We start from the raw sequence: 21,795 nt of genomic DNA, 5'->3' as shown, positions 1-21,795 counted from the left end.
CATTTTGTCAGACATCGAACACTCCTTGTGGTCTATCACTAGTGCAGACACAGCTTGGCAAGTGAATAGCATTCCCTCCACTTTATTGATTTTACATAGCAGTTCTGTCATAGTGGATCTTTGATTCCCCAATTCGAAATGTGTCAACTCATGACCCTTATCTAGAAGATCTAATATTCTAGATAAAACCGGGAAGTCCACACCAAATACAGCAGCATCTCGAGCACGGAGATCAATCCCTTCATCATTGACAGCAGGCTCCCGGTGTCTTTCTCTAGGCAGTATCCCTGTCGTCAGTTCGAACAGATCAATTTGTTCTTTAGAATTTCTAAGCAAATTACTCTGAACCGGGGGAATATTGTTATGTGTATAAAGATTTTTCTTGTTCTAATTCACTGTGCTATTCACATTTACGCAACTCAACATCATTGATATCACAAGAGAATGAGTAACTACCACAATTTTGCAGCGGGGGAAGACTAAACATGTGTACATCCTCCCTCCCAAAAGGTAACTTGGACACCGGGGTAGATGGTCCTAAGGAGAATCTCATCCTTTCCTACTTCGGCCTCTATAGCAGGGCCTAATATGGAACAATCATTTATCCCAGCAAATGCGGCTTAAGTTGTTCCATTTGCATCTAATTTGTTACACAGCCTCCCCTCATCCTCTACCACAATTCTGTTGGTAGCATCAGTAATGGTGATGTCATTAGCTTCTTTTAAATTAAACCTAATGGGGGAGGATTCTAAGTTTCTTGATACACTTTCCTTTAAATTTACATCTTTGCAACCCGCAACAGTGTCTACTCCCTCGTCATTTGTATCCGAAGATAGAGGTATAGCGATTGGGCTAGGTTCATTACATTCAAAATTAACTCTCTCCCCCTGCGGACTAGTCGGATTCTACAGATCTTCATAGGGGACATTACATTCAGCAATTCCTCATTAGGCATTGTAGGACTATATGCATTCGTAAGTTTCCTACCACTTCTTAAGCCATTAACCATGTTTTCAAGCACACTGCAATGTGCCGATATCCAAGGCGAAGACTCAAACTTTAACAAATAGTGGGAGAATAGAGCGGCCTATTCAATATAGATTCCAGCTTGTAGCAAACATATTATATGTTACAAATCCAACCACAATAATAGCACAGTTGAAATAATCTGGCTGAAATAACAATCTGAAACAATACTACTAATCAGGTATATTATTATGGAAGCAGCATGAACCGGCACCGCACACCCGCCACACCGTCAAACAGCCTAAAAGCCACTTACGATGGCACTTTGGATGCGCACGCGCGATGTGCGCCACCACACTAGATATTGAAAACACAAACGGATGTTGTTGGGCGGGCTGGGGGCAGAGCGCGGATCAACAAATGGAAATCTGCAGCGAAGAAAAGTAACTGCAGTAAGTAACCAGTACACTGTTGACTCTAATTTGAATGCCGCAATGAGTACTGGAACTATAAATATAAGCAGCAAATGGTTCTGAAAAAGTTCATTTACTTGGTAATTGCAGTCCAGTGAAATCCAGGTCGTGTCGAGTTACGGCAGGATAGTAGAATGAAAAGCTTCCTCTTAAGGACGGCAGCGTTCCACACCAAGGCAACAAGAAAACAAGTCTGTTAAGACGGATTTCTGAACTCTGTCCTGGCGGCGCAGAAGTTCAGAAGGCCAACCTAATTACTTGGAACAGGGTAACCTCTGGACAAGCCAGACCAATCAGGGTAGCGATCGCGGCGGTCAAGACTAGGTCTCAAGAGGGGTGAGGGTGACTGAAAGCCCGCAATGAGCACACAAAGCAAGGACACTTACAAACTACTCCAAAGAGGTGTTATATTAAAAATGTATACACATTTATTCCAAGGCCTTTAAAACAATGACCGTAGCGAGAAATCACAATACAACTCTAGTAAACCAACACATACCATACCAATACAATATATATATACAAATACAAACAAGTCTATAGCGTTAGATGCACGAAATGTGTAGACCACCTAAAAGGGAAGGAAAACAGGCAGTGCGAAATAATGCTTAGACCCAGTCCGCCTTCAGAGGCACCTAACTAAAAGGAAGTCCGAGCCCTACGAAGAGTGGAGCCTTGTGCTCAAAAGTACCTGCACACGCTGGTGCCAACGGGCAAAAAGGGGAGTCTCTTCGAGGGAATCGGGCAGTTCAGTTTAGTGCACAAATGAAGAAGAACAGAGTTCCACTGTGGGCATAAGCAGAGCGCGAGTACGGAAAGGCGTGCTGTTTTGACACAGCGGGGAAAAGCTATGGGCTTCTGCAGGAGGGCGACCAGTTCCTAGCTATGCTACTCACCGGTCCCCGATGCAAGCAGACCCAGGCTTCTCCGCGTCAGTTTCAGTCGCTGGCAGGTTCAGGAGAGCAGGGGGCATCTCGTCGTCGTGTAGATTCTGCAGCAGCAGAGTTCAGTGAAAGATGTCCCAAACGAAGTGAACCCGCACAGTTTGTTACCACAGCAATGCAACGGATCGGCCGTGTGTATCTGAGCCAAATGTACACTACTCACTTCAGACCTGGGAACGCCAAGTGTATGAATCGTGTGAGAGTGACAAGGACTAGAAATACAACACAACCTGGCGGCGGTTACAGAGCAAGACTCCTGTGTAGGCTGGTCAGTCTGCTGGATGGCCCAGAGACACTTCCGAAGGCTTACGAGCAGGAGATGGTGAAGATGCCGAGAATAGCTGTCCCCGCTATTCCAAGGGTCGAAGTACCAGTACAGGCCTTCTGGTTCGATCAGAGGTAAAAAGGGTTTCACAAGGCGACAGTAGTGCAGAGGAGCAGTCCTTCAGCGGGTCACCAGCGATTCCTCGGTTCAGCCTCGTGGTTGCAGGATACTTGGCTCCTGTATTCCTTCGTTCGTGAGAACTCAGGAGATCGACCTGGTAGTGGTGTTTCCAGCCCCCTCTTATCCACGGTTCCCTTTGCGCTAAAACGGAGGGGACCCAATGGGAGATCCGCTCATCAACACTCACACCATTCGTGAACCTATCACGGACCACGGTGGTCCCAGGCATTCACACCACCCTAGACTCTCTGGCACCCAGGATGTGTATTGGTACCAGGCATCCCAGCCCACATTCTGGAGGCACACACAAGGCCTGTAGAAGCCCGCGAAAGCATCCGTGTTTTGCGGGAAAGTACATGCCCAAATAAGGAAGGCCCCGGGTCGGCTCGACCTGGGGAAGGTGAAGGGAGCAAGACGGTCAGCGGATAGGACAAAGGAGCCTCGTGGTCTGGCCATTTTGGGAGCCAGGCCACCATTTTGGGGTAAGCGCGAGAAACGCGCTTAAAACGCCAAAAGGAGCTCAAAACACAAGAAATGATCGCTGCCACCATTCCCGTCCGTGATTCACTTGCACCGATCAGTTAAAATCCGAAAAGAGTATCTAGGGCCTTTAGAAGGCTAGAGACCCAAGAGAGCAGTAACTTAGCTTACAGTGCCCTCTTGTGTCATGTTGCACGAAAGCCGCAACATGACAAAAGAAACTACGGAAAACAGCGTTTCCCGGTACTGACTGTCTTAAGGGCATGTCAGTTTCCCCGTAAGAATGGAGCGAAAGCCCAGAGGAGTGCGGCAGAAGGCTGCACTTCTCTGGCAAAGTCGAGATCAAGGTGAAAAACAACAGCAAAAAGTTTAGGGGTTGCCACATGGAAGGAAAATTACCCACAATTACGAAATCTTTCCTAACAAAGTCCACCAGCATAACCCAGCCTAACAGCCACTTACGATGGCACTTTGGATGGAGCATATGAATGTTGAGCCCCTGCTAGAAAGGCATGCACAGGAAATTTGATTTCATGGAGCACAAGCTGGAAGTAGTTCCTTGGTGCCACCATTTTCCTCTGACGAGTAGTACCTCATCGTGACCCAGCAACTATTAACATGGAACTTTTTTCTAAACTGTGGTATGCACACCTTGACCCCCTCCTTCCATTGCTTTGCTGTTCTGTCTTGTTCACAAATGCTCACTGTTTGCTGTTGAATCCTCAGTGTCTTCACTTTTGAAATTTTCTCTGAATTGCTTTCCCTTTCATGTTTTGCATTTCGTCAGTTTGCAGTTTTGCTGCAACCTTTCATTTAAAATGTATCTATTCTGCTTTATCATAACTCTGCCACATCATCATTTACTGCATGTTGGTTATTTTCCCTGCCACTTTTGTATCTCTGCTGACACACAGTTTTCTTTTGTGTGACTTTGCTCACGCTTTCTTTCTTTCTGCTGCTGAGAGAATGATGCACGAATACCATTTGCATGCAACAAATCTTAACTTCCAAATGAGAACGGGCTATAGCTATATGAAGGGTCAACAATTCAGATTGCAAGCTACGAGCCAGCCATCAAAGTCACTCGCAAGCTCCATTCTATACATATACACAGGAGCACACCATTTCACCAGCATGGGGTTTTAAATGAATTCACATAATCGTGAATATTCCCTGTCATCAGGCTGGGAATCCTTGGTAACAAAAAAGCATTTTAGCTTTTTTTCTCCAGCTTGGGGTCTGGCATGGATTCACATGCTCATGAATAGTCCCTGTTGTTGGGCTGGAAATCCTCCGTAATAGAATCCTCAGTGATAGAAAAAACTGTTTCACTTTCACTTTAAACCTGTATTTTGAATAGATTGTGCCCTCCCACGTATTCCTCATCTTAGATATATTTGCCAGCTTGCTGCTTCTTCTCGGAAATGTTTTCACCAGAGGGCACTGTGCTCGAGGCCGCGTAACTTGGTCTCTCGAAGGTCGCCGTTGAGCGTCAACATCATCCGTCGCATAAAGGGCTTGAGCCACGCCCGTTGGATTCAGTTCTGGTTTTTCCAGCTTCTGGGTTTTAAAATGTGTCTGAAGTGCGGAAGAAAGATGTACATTACAGATCCTCACCGCAACTGCCTTTGGTGCCTCAGTCCTGACCATCGGGTCGACGAGTGCGGGTCGTGTCAGGCAATGTGGAACAAGGCTCTTAAAGAACGCCAAGGTAAGCTGGCGGTCGGGAGAGGAGTCTTTCAAGTCGGCAAAAAGACTAAAAGACTCGGAAGAGTCGAGTAAAAAATCTTGTCACGAATCGAGGCGGTCGAAGAGTCGCTCAAGGAAGGCTTCTTCCTCTTCATCTAAAAAATCAAAAAAGCAACGTCAGATCTTCGTCCTCTTCATCGTCCTTGCCCGACAGGTTAATTTCTTATCCTTCTATGATTCCCCCAAAAAATGGGAGGCCTTTAGTGCTTCAATGCTAAAAAAAATACAAGAAGGAGGGCCCGACCCCCTCAAAGTTGCATGAAGAGCATGCCCGTGTCCACTCTAAAAGTGACAGAGGGAAATCTAAAATGACACACGTTAAATCCGACAAAAAGTCGAGGGCGTTCTCGTAGGATGATTCTCCAGCGCCTCATGAAACAAAACAGAAACCTTTGGTAAACAAATCGAGGTTGACAGAGGACAAAATGGCGTCCTCATCGTCGAAGTCGGGTATTGACTCGACGCGTCCTTCGACGACTTCGTCGAGGCCAAAGATGGCGTCGATACCTTCGGCCTTGGCGTGAAGCCTTGCTCGATAACCTCAGGGATTCCTTCGAGCATATCGAAGCCATCGTCTATTCCATTGACGCCTTTGGGGAAATCTTTTATACCGATACCCAAAACGACATCTATGGGTAAATCTAGGTCTGTGCCGCAACCTTTACCAGAACAAATGTTCCATCCTCAGCCCAGGGAAGAATTTTTTAAATCCATGTCTATTTTTGAAGAACAAACCTCTGAGGAGATTACACCAGCTGGTATTAGATTTGGGACAAGAGAAGTCCCTGAGGAACTAGTAGATCTTAGTTCAAAAATGGTAGACCTTTATGACCGCCTACAATCGGCCAGTGGCCTAGATACCTCCCCTGAGGTACAATTTGAAAGGCCTGACCCCACTGACCACGCAGAATGGGGTATAGGAACTTCATGGGAAGAGTGATAGATTTTATGGGGTGGAAGTCAGTGTCTCCAAGGTATGACCAGGACAACATGACTGATATTATTGATGAAGGACCTCAGAAAGACCCAATCCTTCCCTTCCACAAAGCTCTTCAAAAGAGAGTTATGACATATTGGGAGACCCCTGAGACTTTACCAGCTGTAAATAAGAAATTTGTGGGAAAGTACAGACCTCTCCTTCGGATCCAGAGTATCTGTCTAAACACCCTTCACCTGAAAGCTTGGTGATTCAGGCTGTGACTGCAAGTAGGCAATCGGCTAAGTAGATTTCCTTACACCCTCTGGGAATGCTTGAAGGTAGCGGCTCATCACATCCTGAGGGTGAAGAGTGGGATGGTTTCCTGGTGATAGTAAGGGATGGAAAGGAGGCTATGGAGGAGTGCCTCAAGTCAGGACTGGACACTGCAGAGAGAATAAGCAGGTCCATGGCATCTAGCGCGGTCTCGCGCAGATTCGCATGGCTAAGGAAATCTGGCTTTGCATCTGATGTGCAGTCCAGGTTACTTAATATGCCTTTTTATGGCTTGAGCTTGTTTGGCAGCAAGGCGGACGAGAGCTTGGAGAAGCTGCAGACCTCAAAAGCGGCTGCAAAATCACTCAGCGCCGCTATAAAACAACCTCAGCAACTCTCTTACGCTGGCTCATCTTCCTGGAAGAGTCACCCCTTTCGCTTCTATTCCTCTTTTGGAAAAGGGAGGGGGCAGGCCAGTCAGAGAGGCCAACAGATGGTGGAAAAGGGAGAGGCGCTAGATCAGCCACAGCAGCGGCTACTACCTCCCCGGCCACTGCTGCAGCCACTACAAAGCCACTTAACCCACAAAACCCCGGTGGGAGGCAGAATCACTCGGTATCTGGACGAATGGCGGGCGATTATGTCAGATGCCTGGACACTAGAGATAGTGACCCATGGTTACTGACTTCCTTTTCATCAAAGACCTCCAGATCATCCCCCGGGAGCCAACTCTGTAAAAATAATTCCAGACACGCTCCTTGTGCAGGAGATTTTAACCCTGCTAGAGAAAGGTGCAATAGAACATGTACCTGTAGCGGAGAGGAACAAGGGCTGGTACTCGCCCCCCCTAACCCTCCCCATTTTTCTCATCCCCACTTTCATGTGCCAATTTATCTCAAACACAGAAAGTACTTGAGGTTTCCAATTGGTGGCTCTCACTATCAATTTCGAGTTCTGCCATTTGGGCTAACCTCCGCAAGAGGGTCTTCACCAAGCTAATGGCGATTGTGGCAGCAATTCTCAGGAGTGAGGGGATTTACATCTACCCTTACCTGGATGACTGGCTAATCAGGGCAGGTTCACCCGAACAAGCCCAGGAACATCTAGCCATGACCTGTCACTTCCTACACAAGCTGGGCTTCTCCCTCAATTACAAGAAGTAGCAAATGATCCTGAGACAAAGACTCCAATTTATCAGACACTACCTCAGGGAAAGCCTCTCCTCCCGAGGAGGGCGCTCACCACATTCTGCAGATGGTAACAAAGTTTCAAGACGCCCAACATCTACCGGCGTTCGACTTCCTAAGGTTGCTAGGCCTCATGGCATTCTGCATTTTTCTGGTGCCAGAGGCTCGACTGAGGATGAGATCCCTGCAATGGGCCCTCAGGACTCAATGGTCCCAGTTTTCGGGGGAAGATGTCAGATCTTCTACAAGTCCTGACCAAGGTGGCTCAAGATCTCCTATGGTGGGCTGGCAAGGAGAATATCCTTAAGGGGGAACCTTTTTGGCAGCCATGGCCGGAGATAACTGTAGTGACGGACGCCTCATTCACCGGGTGGGAATCCCACACCAACGATTTGACAATCAGCCGTCGTTGGTCTCCATCGAAGTGCAGACTACACATCAACCTTTTGGATCGGAGAGCAATCAGACTAGCGCTGAAGGCTTTTCTGCCCTCTGTACAGGGAAAGAATGTCCTGATAATGACGGACAACGCGGTGGCCATGTACTACCTCAACAAAAGAGGAGGACTAGGATCACTTCCACTGTGCACAGAGGCAATGCAGCTCTGGTTCTGGGCAATTCAAGAATGAATGTCTTTATCGGCAGTTCATCTGGCCGGAGAATGTTCACATCTTATTAATGGTAGGTGCAGTTTACTGCACAGACCTCCTGCTCACCGCTTCTGTCATGTTGCCAAAATGTCTTGCTGTCTTGAACCATTTTAACATTTCCAGGCTTGATCCAGTGCCTGCAACAGCGAGACACATAGCCCTTCCTTCCAGAGTCCCTGCATACCACGTGATGCACAAAGCACTGTTATCACTGGCAAGATGATCAAGGTTCCACATCTGTAACATCGCTTGACAAATGTTTTCCCTTCCATCTTTGGGCTGAAATCCGCCTTCTTTTTATTGACCATTTTGACTTATTCCTTATGTTCCAGCTGTTTGTGTTTTGACTTGTTCAACAGTGTTTGTGCTACTAAGTACATCTTTGGCAGGTTCTGTATCCAAGGCCTTAATGCACTTTTCTGTCCCACAATTTTGCCATTTTCGATGGTCCTTTCCGGAGAAAAATCCACACTACTGACACCCTCTCGCCACAGAGCTTCAAAACCTTGTGATCAGCACATTTTATCGTTAACTGAACCCTAATGTGGCTGTTCCTGCAATGGCTATAGTCACACTTGATGGCTAATCCCCAGAGTACACTAACACATTCCTTGATTGATTCGCCAATTTTATTGTTCTTCTTGGCCAAGGCAATAACAAAGAAGGGAGTCTTTCCGGTCAGCCGCAGAGTAACTGCTATATACTCTATGCAAGTATCTCATGAAGCCCGCCCTTCCAGTCTGCCCACTTGACATTAGGCTCTGCCGGGTGGGATAGGTGCAACGCAGGCCCTGGGATATTCATTGCACAATTGGTCTCCTTGAGCACCAAGAATTCGCCCCACTGCAATGGACTGTTATTGCAGGCCTGTTAAATCCTCAGATGCAAATACAGCTGGATTGCACAGGCTTGCCCCCTCTTCAGCGTTACTTGCGAGTGTCCGATCCAAATAAACATATACAGCACAGGCCTGCACACTTTTCAATGTTAAGTAGCAAGACCCAAACAAACGTTTCCTTTTGCAGTAAGTGTAGGGCACAGGCTGATCTGCGTGCAGAACAGTTGGTCATTGGAATCTCCTGACCCTATGAAGGAGCACACTGCTGCAATGAAACATGTCTGTAGACTCGCCTGACCTCAAAATGGCGGCCACAAAGTCTTGCAAGACTAGGCTCAACAATGGGACTGCAGCGGATCTTGTTTCGGGCAGACGGGGTACATTTCCTTCCCTGCAGTCCCCATATCCTCCCCTAAATCCACTGACCCGGATTGCTGCCGTGCTTGTACTCCTTGGTCCAAGAGTGTTTTGTGTTATGCCGCAAGAGACACAGGGAAGTGTCTCACACTACCAGGCAGGGACTGCTGCTGGTCCTTGCCGGATCCTCGTTGCCAGTATTAAGTTTCATGCATCACTCGAACCCCAGTAAGTTTTCGTCATGTGGGTTTTTATTTCATACAGATGTTGCCGAGGCGGGCTGGAAAGGAACTGCAATGTGGGACATGGCGTCGGCCATGTTTGAAGATCCCCTGCACACGGACTTCACCAACCTCACTGGGTTGCTGTGATGACAACAAGCAGCAAATTATATATATGTGCCAAGCCAAAATGAAATTTGTTCAGGTGCCCACAAAGGCATAAAATCGTAGTTTCTTTCAGAAAGCACACATAAATTCAGACAGAGCCCAGCTGGGCTTAATCTGCGGCCAACTTGAAGGTATTCATGAGCCTCGTGGAGGCTTCTTGTGCTGCTGGCTGAGATAGAGACATTGGCTTCTTTGATAGAGGAGCTGGATTTGTATGCTTTTTCTGTTCTTGTGAAATCAGTCCTGGACAGGGTTTCCTCTTATCAGCCATAATTTCTCTGGTTGGCAAGACTCTTGGTGGAAAGCTCTCAGAGCACCAGCCTGTGTTTCTGCAGAGAACAGCGAAGTGACTTGAGGGGCAGGAAAAGTCTGACATCCCTCCTCCGCAGCAGATGTTCAAACTCAGCACAGAGTGGTGAGTTTGGTGCTTGTGTCTTGAATGCTCCGAGCCTTAATTGATTGTTTATTATGCGCTCATACACACGTGTTTCAAAGCGCAACCATGCATAGGAAGGGAAGACATAGGAAAGACAAAACAGATGATCTTACTAGGCATGGTACATTCAGATCATGCGGGTGAAACTAGCAGGAAGTGCAGGGGGCGGGCAAAAGGGACCAAGTGTGCCCCGTCAGAACATGGGTTAAATGCAGAGAGATACCCCTCTCATGGGTCGTAACCAAGTGCACTAGTGCTGCGGCAAGTGTGAGGCCCGGGTGCAAGTGCAGGCAACTGGTGAGGAATGCTTGCGTCCTGCGACGCTCTGAAGGTACCCATGCAGCCGGTAAGTGAGACTGAGCAGAAGTAGAGGAGAGAGCGCAAGAGAGCAGAAAGAGTGGTTAGCAGAGGAGAGGGAAAGAGGAGGAGGAGGAGGAGGAGAAGGAGGAGGAGGAGGAGGCATGGAAGAGGTGTCTTGAGGAGTTTCCTGAGTTTAAGTTGATCCGGCTCAAGATGGAGAGAGGCAGGAAGGCTGTTCCAGAGGGAGGCACCAGCAGTAGATGGAGATCTCCACCCAAGTCTCTGTTTGGAGAAGCGGTTCACCTGCACAGAGTTGGAGGAAGACGAGCGGAGGGCTCTGGAAGGAGAGTATTTAGGAAGATAGTGTTGCAGGACGAGTGGACCCAGGCCCCAGAATGCCTTGTGGACAATGCAAAGGGTCTTGAACTTAATCCTTGCAGCCACGGGGTGCCAGTGAAGGGATTTCAGCACCGGAAAGATGCAGTCCCTGGGCTTGAGGCCAAGGATAAGTCTTGCAGTTCTGTTCTGGATGAGTTGAGGAAGACGGAAGGTAGAAGAGGGCAGGTTGAGAAAGGCTGTTGCAGTTTTCCAGCCTAGAGCGGACCAAGGCTCAGGAGATGTTGAGCCTCTGGAGGAAAGTGAGAAAATGTAGAATACCCCTGAGAAGGTGCAGTTGGTAGTAGGACTTTTTAGAGATATTCGCGATGTGACATGAGAAGGAGAGAATGGAGTCGAAGATGACCCCCAGATTTTTTGCCTCATTGGTAGGTGGAGGCACAGGGCCAAGGGAGGCCGGCCAGAGAGAAAGCGGGAAGGCGGGGGCAGGGGTCCCAATGAGGACAATCTGTGTCTTACTGGAATTGAGGCAGAGGTAGTTTGCAGCGCACCACGACTGAATTGCGGACAGTCGGGTATGAGTGAGGAGGAAGAGGCCGAGGGTAGCCTGAAGGACAGCCGCATGTCGTCCGCGTAGCACTGGAAGTTGGAAGGGAAAGTGGCTATCATACGGGCCATGTAGCCATTGAAAAACCAAGGGGATAGGTTAGATCCCTGGGGGACACTGCAGGTAAAAAGAATGATGGGGGAGAGACAGGACCCCAGTTCTACCTGGGATGGGCAGTCAGAGAGAAAGGACGTTAGCCACGACGGGGCCTGATCAGTGATTCCCAGGTTATCACAGAGACGTGCGATCAGGGTTTTATGGTTCACTGTTTCGAAGGCGGAGGAGAGGTTGAGTAGAATTGGACAGAGGGAGCGTTGGAGTCCAGATTTGAGAGCAGATGTTCACGGTGTTCAGAAGATCAGTTTCCGTGCCTCTGGATGCTCTAAAGCCAAACTGTGGGTTATGGAAGCGACCAACGGATTCAGTGTGGAGGGTATGCTGAGAAATAACCAACTTCTCCAGGAGTTTTCCCAGGAAAGGAGTTATAGAGATTGGCAATAGTTTTCCCGGAATGGAAGGGTCAGCAGAAGGCTTTTTGAGGAGAGGTTGCGCAAGAGAGTGCTTAATAGCAGTTGGGAAAACTCCAGGAGAGGTTGCATAGGTCGGCTAAGGCTAGGGGCGAGAGAATCCATGTTGTCCTTGATGGTTTTGGAAGGACAGGGGTCCACCTGTTTGGAGGAGGCTTTCATAGACCTGACTTGTCTAGTCACCTCCTCAGGTGAGCCAGGGGGGAGAGAAGAGAGGAGGGGTTGGGGTGGCCGAGGGCAGTACAATAGATGTTGATGTATGAGGTGGTGAGGAAGAGGGATAGGATATCCTGTGTTTTTGAGGTGAAGTGTGCAGCCACGGCCGAGCAAAGGGCCCGGGTGGGTGCAGTGGTGGAGGAGGCCGCATTAGGATTGACTAGTTCCTTGCAGACTTTGAAAAGTATGGCTGTGTTATTTGATGCCGCAGAGATGCAGGCTTGAATAAAGACTTTTTGTCTTGGAGCAGATGCAGAGTCTGTATTGGCTTTGCAGGAGGCAGCGGGCCAGTTTGTCAGAGGTTGCCCCAGAGGAATCCCATTTCCGTTCGGCTGCCCTGCACTTGCGTTTTAGGGCATCCAGTTTGGAGTTGTACCAAGTGTTGCGCTTTTTGATAGGCTTCAGTCGTACCCTCATGAACTGGGCAAGAATATCAAGAAACAGAGAGTTTAAAGTTGGAGAGGGCTGTGTCAGGGTGGGAGTCAGCTGCAGGAGTAGAAGGAGCAGAGTAGGTAGAGGGAAAGTCAGCTACTGACACTCTTCATGGGTCGGATGACCTTGTAAACGGGAGGCAGTGCCGGGCTTACCAATGCCAATGGCTTACCAATGCCAGAGTAGAAGAGGGCTTCAAGTGAGAAGAGAGGAAAGAGTGAGTCCAGTCCAGGAGAGAAAGGTAATGAGTGATGGATAGAGGAATGTTAGTTGGGATGAGTTTCCAAGGTGTGGTCAGTGGTGTGCTTTGGGCCAGAGGGTAACATGGAAAGGGAGAGATAGTCAGGTGAGTCGTTATGGATGTTGAGAAGAGGAGGAAAGGCGAGGCCAGGTCAGCCCATTCCGATAGGAAGTGAGAGGTGAATGGGCTGACCCAGTGGCCGAAAGGTGGCCAGCATGCGTGAAGAGCTATGAGAGAGGAGGAGCCTGCAGACCAGGCAGTCAGCCAGAAGCAAGAACTGGGAACTTTTGCCTAGTGTGCCGAGAGCTGAAACACAAAACGTATATCAATGTATAGAGATATAACCAGAAATCAAATTGGCTAAGCAGAGCACACAATGCCTCTTGACCAGCAATCTTCCCTTCAAGTTTTCAAATGGGGCAGTGTACCTAGAAGTGCAATTCAAAACCTCAAACAGGCCCGTCACAGGCCCAAACAATGACACACTTTACTGGGCAGGCTTCGCCACAAGGGTGGCCTGCCACGGTTTTTGCTGTTGCACCTTATGACATCATATGTTTACAATAGCTGAAAGAAAATATATACATTAGTGTTTTTGAAGCATTGGGCTGGATTGGCACGTCATTCGACATGCCTAAACAATACACTTTTAACGTTTTTTGATTGTCCTCGCCATTGCTAAATCCAGTCAATGGATATAATGTGTCAAAGGCCCCAAGAATGACTATAGTTTGTGGTTTTTCTTCCCACCGAGGCAGTCTCCATGTGTTGCATAATTTAATTCGCTGTATATCTTTGTCGCCCATTTGGGCTTCGGTTGATTAGAATGTAAAAGGGGCTTTCATTTCTGTTGTTGCAATAAAGTCGATTGCAAACCCTTCCGTTTTGGGGTTTCCTGCTTGAATGGTCCTTGTGAGTGCTTTTTATACTTTGTACTTACATTTTTTAAATTTTTTTATTTCACTGCATTTTTGTGGAGTTATGCTGGTTGATGGATTTGATCCGAATAAACTTTCACAATCAATGAAATCTCTTAACAGTCTGATATATCTCCACATGTCACCTTAGGGGCGGTTCATTACACAAAGAAACACTGACTCTCTTCAGTATTCAAACAACCTTTTTGATTTAGTTCCAATACACACCACATTAAAAAGCAGTGCAGCTTTTCCAATATCGGTTTGCTTTAGGGATAGCTTCGATCCTTTTGTCACAATAGACTTTTGATTGGAGAAAACCTGTTGGGCCAGGACTATCTCGGTTGAAGGGCCTCCGTTGAAGTATTGTATTTAATGGAATTTCGTTTTTAATTTCAGATGTTGTCTGTGTAGAATAATGGTACAAGAGGAGATAGTGTACAATTATGCCATGTTATATAATGCCTATACAGGTGGCATTGGGCAAGAACGAGGCAAACCTAAGAACTTTTCCACCAAAACTTGTCAACGACAAAATCAGCCGATTACTCTACCAGACGACATCATCTTGCTGGATTAAACGGTAATTGGTCTTCAACGGAGACTAGACGGTCTGCAAGAATACACCAGAGCAAACGATCTGATTTTGGAAAAACACCATAAACAAAAAGAAGCCGGCCGATGGCACATTGAGAGGAAGAAGGTTGAAAAAGTGACATCTTTTACTTACCTAGGAGTGACCATCAGCTGTAACCGGCAAGAAACACCAATGCAGGAAACGCTCTGGGCGAAAACATAACTTTTGACAGCACAAGCAAGGAAAATCGACAGAAAATACGGTCAATTCTCCATGCAAGTATCAATCAATTTTTACAAAGTTAAAACTATCCCGGCAATTACATATGGCACCGAATCAATGCCTGCCAAACCAGATAGTATCCTGCCGAGACTGGAAGGTTTTTACTGGAAAGAAATACTGAACATACCACAATCAACACCGATCGCTTCTGTAAGGAAAGAACTAACCTCAGTCCCCCTTAAAGCTACAGTCTTGCTAAATGGGTTGATGCTCTACCGCAAAAGTTGAATTTCCAAATTCAGACTTTTTGAAATAAATGGAGAGGAGGTGGAAAATCAACGAAATAAGATGTTGACAGCTTGGGTCTAGAAAAACCAAGATCTACTTCAAGAGTTTGGAAGTTTGGAGAGCAAGCTGGAAGCAAATACCAACAAAACTAAAACTGACTAAAAGATTGGGACTGGATTCAAACTCTCCAAGATGCTTCAAAAAACAAACTCACTCAAAATTTCCCAGCAAACTTAGAAAAAGTTAACGAAACAGTTGAATATCTGTTGAAATTTCCAGACAAAGGAACCAGAGCAACCTTTGTAAGAATTCGCCTAAATCTCTAAAAACAAATGAGATCCTAAGGATCAGAGGTTTTTCCGAAAATACATGTCGATTTTGCAAAGGAAAATTAACTGTGGAAACCTTAAGACATCTACTCCGATCATGTAGCAGAACCACAACGAACAGACAAACTCACATGGGCCACCTGTTTAAAAACGTCCACACCTTAGACAAAATCACATTGGTGGATCCACTTGATGAGTGGTAAATCTACAAAATCAGTGATCACAGTAGTAAGATTTTCGACAGTCTCGATCTGGACACAAAAACCACAAGACCCGTGGATCAAGAAGAATCCACATAGTGAAGGAAGGAATCTACAGCAGACTTTTAACAGACTTAAGGATACAAATGTTAAGGACTAACATAACTTGTAAAAACACTAAAAAAAAAAAAAAGTTCAATCGAGAATAAAAAAAATAAAAAAAATTATGCCATAAGGTTGTTTATGTAGTGAGGATTCAATTGATTTAAAACTGTGACTGTATCTATAATGTCTTAATGAACTGTAAAAGGTTTGTTTAAACAGAATTGCATAATGGTAAAAAAAAGGAGTGATGCCTATGTTTGCTGGGTTTGAGGTTCATTACTTTCTGTACTCAAACACTTGGGTTATAGTGTAGCGATATTATATCTCCCAGAGAAAAATATTAAATCAGACCCTCGGAGAACTAAAGTACTGGATTCAAAATGTAGTGGCACTAAATAAAAGCAATATCAAATTCATCCTGATGTTTAGCGGTCTATAGCAATAAAATCAATTTCTTGCCACCTGAGACTGTGCACGGCATTTGGAATACTGCTGCTCTTGTTGCCACAATTCCAATACATTTCCAAGCATTTTTTCAGACTTCTGTAGTGTGATGCACCCTATTTCCCTCTACACTGCATTCATCAAATGCTTCTCATTTATGCATTGTAGAGCATCTGTAGTGAATGTTTCCCTCAGTGTGCAATCTAGACATCTTTACAGTGACCATGCATTATGTGGTTATTAACAATAGATCATATGTCTTCCCTTCAGAGCGATATACTTTGCTGCTTACTCTGGATGCAAGGAGAAGTTGAACAATGTGTTTACGTCGGACTCCACACAAGTACACATGGTCTCGGCTGGAGTAGCAGGTAAAAAAAAAAATCTTCTGCTTTAGCATGTCTCAGATAGATGGAAGAGGATGTGCATACTAGTAACTATTGTTTTTGGTATGTTTTTATTGTCTAGTATGGTTGTTTTAACAGTGCATTTACTGTATATAACAGGGCTTAAGAACATTTTAATTTATTGACTATATAAATATTATTTAGGTCCTATCTTATTAGTTGTAATTTACTGACCCAGACAAGCGAGCTCCAGCAAACAATTTTTGTAAAATTCTTTTTCTGGTGTCCTCTGGTTTCTTTTCTTTTGGAGTATTCTTGCTTATGAGAGTAGAGAAATACTGTTGCAAATTATTTTCTATCCTTCGCTCTTAAACAGCATGTTATGATGTTAGAATGTAATCCGCAAAGGATTGCCACAGGATGTATGTTTAAGGTAACAATTGTTTATACATAATTGACTGAAATATAGCAATGCTCAGATTACCTATTAATTGCCTTTGTGTGCGATACATCAACTGTATCTGTTTGTTTATTTATATTGCGCACCAGACCCAGGGGTATTCGGGCGCGAAGGCAAAAAGAGGGTTGTTGAGCTTAGTTTACAGGTTACACGTTAAAACATAGGGGTACAGCTACGTCCAGGGATGGCTCAAGCTGCTGCCTTCCGTGATACAATACTGAGTCTTATTTAAAGCAGCTTCGGAGTGATTGTGGTGTCACTGGCTAAGTACATTAGTGTGGTTAAAGTGTGTAAGCACATGCGTTTGTATACTGTATGTTTTATATGTGTATGTGTTTATACATATCCGCACACACACTTGCACGTTGCAAAGTAAAACATCACAGTGCTGATGGAACATAGTTGACCAGAGAGGAAAATAGGTCTGCACCCACTCAACATCGAAAGAAACATTTGAGTTCATACTTTTTATGGCATGAGCCTGATAGATCAAGATGTTGCACAGGTCTGCATCGTGTTCCACAACTCCTACGGTACTTTACTAGGTGTTAAGATTGATTTACTACAAATTTCGATGGATTGTGTCCTCCAACGTATTCCACATCTTTGACATGTAATGTCCACAGCTGTGCACTTCGGAAACTTTTTCGGCAGAGGGCGTCCTGCGTCGATGACATCGGGTCGATGGCTCTCGAAGGCCTCTGTCGAGGGCGATGTCACCGGATGTTATAAATAGGATGACGGCGTCCATAGCCTCGGTTCTGTTTTTTTCACAAACGTGTTTGCTTGGAGAACTCGCCGCGCCTTGTGTGTTTCATCGTAGTGATGTCTTCTTCTTCGAGCCCTCCGACTCTGCGGTCTGGCTTCAAGACTTGCCGGGACTGCAAGTCTAAAATGTCGATAACTGACCCTCATCGCATTTGTTTGTGGTGCTTGGGCGAGAGTCACAACACCGACTGTTCAAAATGCCAGTCGCTGATTGCCAAGGCCTTGCAGGAGCGGAAGGGGAAGCGTCAGGTGGGTAGGGGTTCTAAACCCAGTAAGTCCCGAAATCTAAATCGTCCAAGGGGGTTTCCATTGACGACTCGAGAGGTGATTCTCTGCGTCGGGAGGAGGCCTGGGGATCTCAGGCCTGCAGTGGTTCCCGCCATTCCTCTTCCTCGTCCCGACATTCTAAGAAGCGCAGTCACACGTCGCCTTCCCCGTCCTCTCGGAGGATGGTGCTGTGAGGAAAGTGGCATGCCTGACAAAGTCCTCAACTCCGGAGGAATGGGCTGCCTTTAACGATCAGATGTTGGCGATTTTCCAATTGCAGGGCACAGTTCTGGTTGCGCCTTCTACTGAAGCCGGCAAGGAACGGTCTCGTACTGTGGCTCGCACGCCTTCGGGCTCGGGTCCTCGACGTGACTCGCATCAGGAACCTTCGGGTTCCCGTTCGGACAAGGCTCAGGATAGTCGCAAGAGACATGCTTCCAGGTCTCTGTCCTCGTCCCCAGAGAGACCGCAGACACCTGTTAAGGGTTCAAAGCATGCGTCGGTGCCATGTCTGTCGGACTCGGACATCGAGGCTTTGCCTTATCAGCCCTCTGTGCCGTCAGCACCATTGCCGAAGCGGTTGACTGTCAGCGTTGAAGCCTTCGGCGCCCTCGACGCCTTTGGGGATTTTTGCCCGAAATTTACTGTTGGAGGTACATGATACAGTGGATCCTCCAAGGAAGGCTACTGCAAAGTCTGTGAGGCCTGTGACAATATGAGGAGGAAGAAAGGTCTGACTTTGAGGACCCTGTTAAGCCTGATGTGGCTCCTCTCTTTTCTGGAGACAGTCAGTTGGAGGAGTTGAGGCAAACCCTTCATGATGCCAGTGGGCTGGACACTTCTCTGGAAGTGGAATTTGGCAGGCCTGAGCCTGGGGCTCATGCTGAGTCGTTTTACATGAGGCTCATGGCTAGGGTCACAGAGTATCTGGGCTGGTCCAGTCCTCCTGAAGATTTTGTCCAAGATGATCTAACAGGACATTTTAGATCAAGGTCCGTCCTCTGACCCGGTGTTACCTTTTCATTTCACTTTACAGAAAAGGGTGGCGGCTACTTGGCAGTCGCCAGAATCTCTTCCGGCTCTGAACAAATTGTTGACAAAGTACCGCCCTTCCGTTAGCTACCCCAGCTACTTATCTACTTGCCCCACTCCCGAGAGTTTGGTGGTTCTGGCGGCTACAGCCACCTCGAAGCAGACGGCGTACCTTAGCATCCCTCCTGATAGGGACGACAAACGCTTCGACGGTTGGGCTCGCAATGTATTTTCTGCAGGGAGTATGGCATTGAAATCAGCCAACTCCATTTGTGCCTTGGCAAGGTTTTCACACACTGTGGAACTGTGTTTCTCTACCAGCTGAGCATATTCCAGTGGGGGAAGAAAGGGATGGGTTCCTTGCTCTCGTGCAAGATGGCAAGGATGGCATGTGTGCATCCCTTCAGTCGGATTTGGACAGGGCCGACAGTGTTAGCCGGTCCATGGCTGCGAGCAGCGTTATACTCAGATTTGCGTGGTTGCGGAAGTCGGGGTTTTGCCCCGGATGTGCAAGCCCTTCTTTTGAACATGCCCTTTGATGGCGCGCATTTGTTTGGCAGCAAGGCTCCAAAGACCTCCAAAGCTGCAGCAAAATCTTTAAGTGCAGCCATGCGTCAACCTCTGCCTTTTCACACTAGGGGAAAGCGGTGGAGGGGAGGTTCTTTTCGTTACTACTCCTTTAATAGAAAGAGTGGAGCCGCCAGTCAAAGGGGCCAGCGAAAATGTACATGTGGTGTTCGGGGAAATAGAGGTACCAAAGCCGCTCAGGTAGCTGCCTTGTTGCCTTCAGGTGCTGCCTCGTGAGGCCATGTCCCATGGTTCGCCGGTTGGGGGCAGACTGTCGCAACATCTTGAAGAGTGGCGAGCCATTATTTCGGATGCGTGGGTTCTAGAGACTATCGCCCATGGCTACTGTCTTCCCTTCCTAAAGCGGCCACGCGACAATCCACCGGGGAATCTCTTTGAAGCTTCCAGATCCGCTCCTTGTGCAGGAAATCTTGACCCTGCTAGAGAAAGGCACTATAAAACTGGTGCCTGTAGCGTAGAGGAACAAAGGATGGTATTCCGCTTATTTTTTTGATTCCAAAGAAAGACTGGCCATTGAGACCCATCCTGGACTTGCATTGGTTGAACAAACATCTCAGGAAGGACAGTTCAATATGGTCACTCTTTCTCAAGTCCTCCAGGCCCTTCAACTTCAGGATTGGTTGGTGTCTCTGGACCTACAGGACGCTTACTTTCATGTGCCGATCCATCCCAAGCACAGAGTGCCTGAGGTTTGTGGCTGGTGACTCGCACTTTCAGTTTCGGGTCCTGCCCTTCGGATTGACCTCCGCCCGAGGGTCTTCACCAAGCTAATGGTGTTGGTGGTGGCAACGTATCTCAGGCGAGAGGGTGGGGGGGAATTCACGTCTACCCCTACCTGGACGACTGGCTGATCGTGCGCATTCTCCCGAGTAGGCAATGGATCATATCGGTCTCACCTGCCGCTCCCTCCACAGACTGGGCTTCTCCTTCAATTTCAAGAAGTCGCATCTGACACCTTCGCAACGGCTCGAGTACATCGGGCTGTGTTGGACACGTCCTTGGGTAAGTGCTCGCTTCCCAACGTGAGGGCTCCTCACATTGTGCAGATGGTGGACAAGTTTCAACATGCCCAGATTTTCCCGGCTTTCGAATTCTTAAGGTTGCTCGGCCTCATAGCATCCTGCATTTTTCTGGTGCCAGAGGCCAGACTGCGGATGAGATTCCTGCAATGGGTCCTCAAGATGCAGTGGTCGCAGTTCTCATGCAAGATGTCGGTACCTGTTCAGATCCCAATCTCGGTCTCCCAGGATCTTCTGAGGTGGGCCAGCGAAGGGAACCTGATGAAGGGGGAGCCATTTTGGCAACCGTGGCCGGAGGTGACTGTAGTGCCAGATGCTTCCCTCACAGGATGGAGCACTCATGCCAACGCTTTGACCGCCAGCGGTCATTGGTCTCCGTCGGAGTGCAAACTCCCATCACTCTGTTAGAGCTGAGGGCCATCAGGCTAGACCTGAAGGCATTTCTGCGTCTGTGCGATGGAAGAGTGTCCTGATCATGGCGGACAACACAGTGGCCATGCATTACCTCAACAAAAAAAGGGGGAGTAGGGTCACTCCCGTTGTGCAGAGAGGCAATGCAGCTCTGGTTCTGGGCCATCCAGCAGGGAATTTGTATCTCTGCAGTTCATCTGGCCGGAGACGAAAATGCAGCGGCAGACTTTCTGAGCAGGCACAGCACGATCTCTCACGAGTGAGTTGGCCCAGGAAGTCCTTCTGGAGATCTTTACCCTTTGGGGAACTCCACAAGTGGATCTCTTCGCCACCAGTGCCAACCGGAAGTACGAGAGATTCTGCTTGGGAATTTCCTCCGAGGGGAGCGTTAGGAGACTCATTTGTAGTGCATTGGTCATTCCCACTGCTGTATGTCTTTCCTCCAGTTCCCGTCATTCCTCAAGTGTTACGGAGGTTCGGTTCCCACATGATCCTCATTGCTCCGGATTGGGCCAGGAGAGCGTGGTACCCGGACCTTCTAGAAATGTCCATCTGCCCTCCACACCGTCTTCCCTACCAAGAAGATCTGCTCTCGCGAGAGGGGGGTCAGGTTCTCCATCCAGAGGTCAGAACTCTCAACCTTCACGCTTGGTATCTGAAAGGTCGAGATAAAAGGATTGGGAACTCCCGGATGATGTGATGGAGGTGTTACTTTCGGCCAGGAGGCCAACAACAAAATCCCTGTACGGTTGGCGTAAGTTTTGCGACTGCTGCAGAGGACAAAATGTTGATCCTTCTCAGTGTTCAATTCCTATGGTTGTGTCTTTCTTGCTTTCTTTGGGCCACAGGGGCCTTCAGGTTGGTACCATTAAAGGTTACCTGGCAGCGCTGTCTATTTTTAAGCGTTCGTCTGAAGAATGCTCTTACTTTAACATTCCTTTATTTCTCAATTTCTTAAAGGACTGACTAATGTGTTCCTACTGTCCCCTTTCCAGGTGCCTGTTTGGGATTTGAATTTGGTTTAGAAATTTCTAATGGGTGCTCCGTTTGAACCTT

At 47.4% G+C, this 21,795-nt stretch overlaps 1 protein-coding gene across 3 annotated transcripts in view; it reads left to right on the top strand.

The window, feature by feature from the left end:
* The window catches only part of SLC25A36 (solute carrier family 25 member 36), a 480,162-nt gene that overhangs the window by 230,024 nt on the left and 228,343 nt on the right, over positions 1–21,795 (top strand). For all 3 annotated transcript variants that reach the window (XM_069617778.1, XM_069617779.1, XM_069617777.1), the window contains one exon: positions 16,118–16,218. In XM_069617778.1, the coding sequence (XP_069473879.1) occupies positions 16,118–16,218 (101 nt within the window). The remainder of the gene's footprint in view (positions 1–16,117; positions 16,219–21,795) is intronic.

The sequence above is a fragment of the Ambystoma mexicanum genome, chromosome 10, assembly GCF_040938575.1.
Source record: "Ambystoma mexicanum isolate Mex_15411 chromosome 10, UKY_AmexF1_1, whole genome shotgun sequence".
NCBI lineage: Eukaryota > Metazoa > Chordata > Amphibia > Caudata > Ambystomatidae > Ambystoma > Ambystoma mexicanum.
This window is presented reverse-complemented; position numbering and strand designations above follow the sequence as displayed.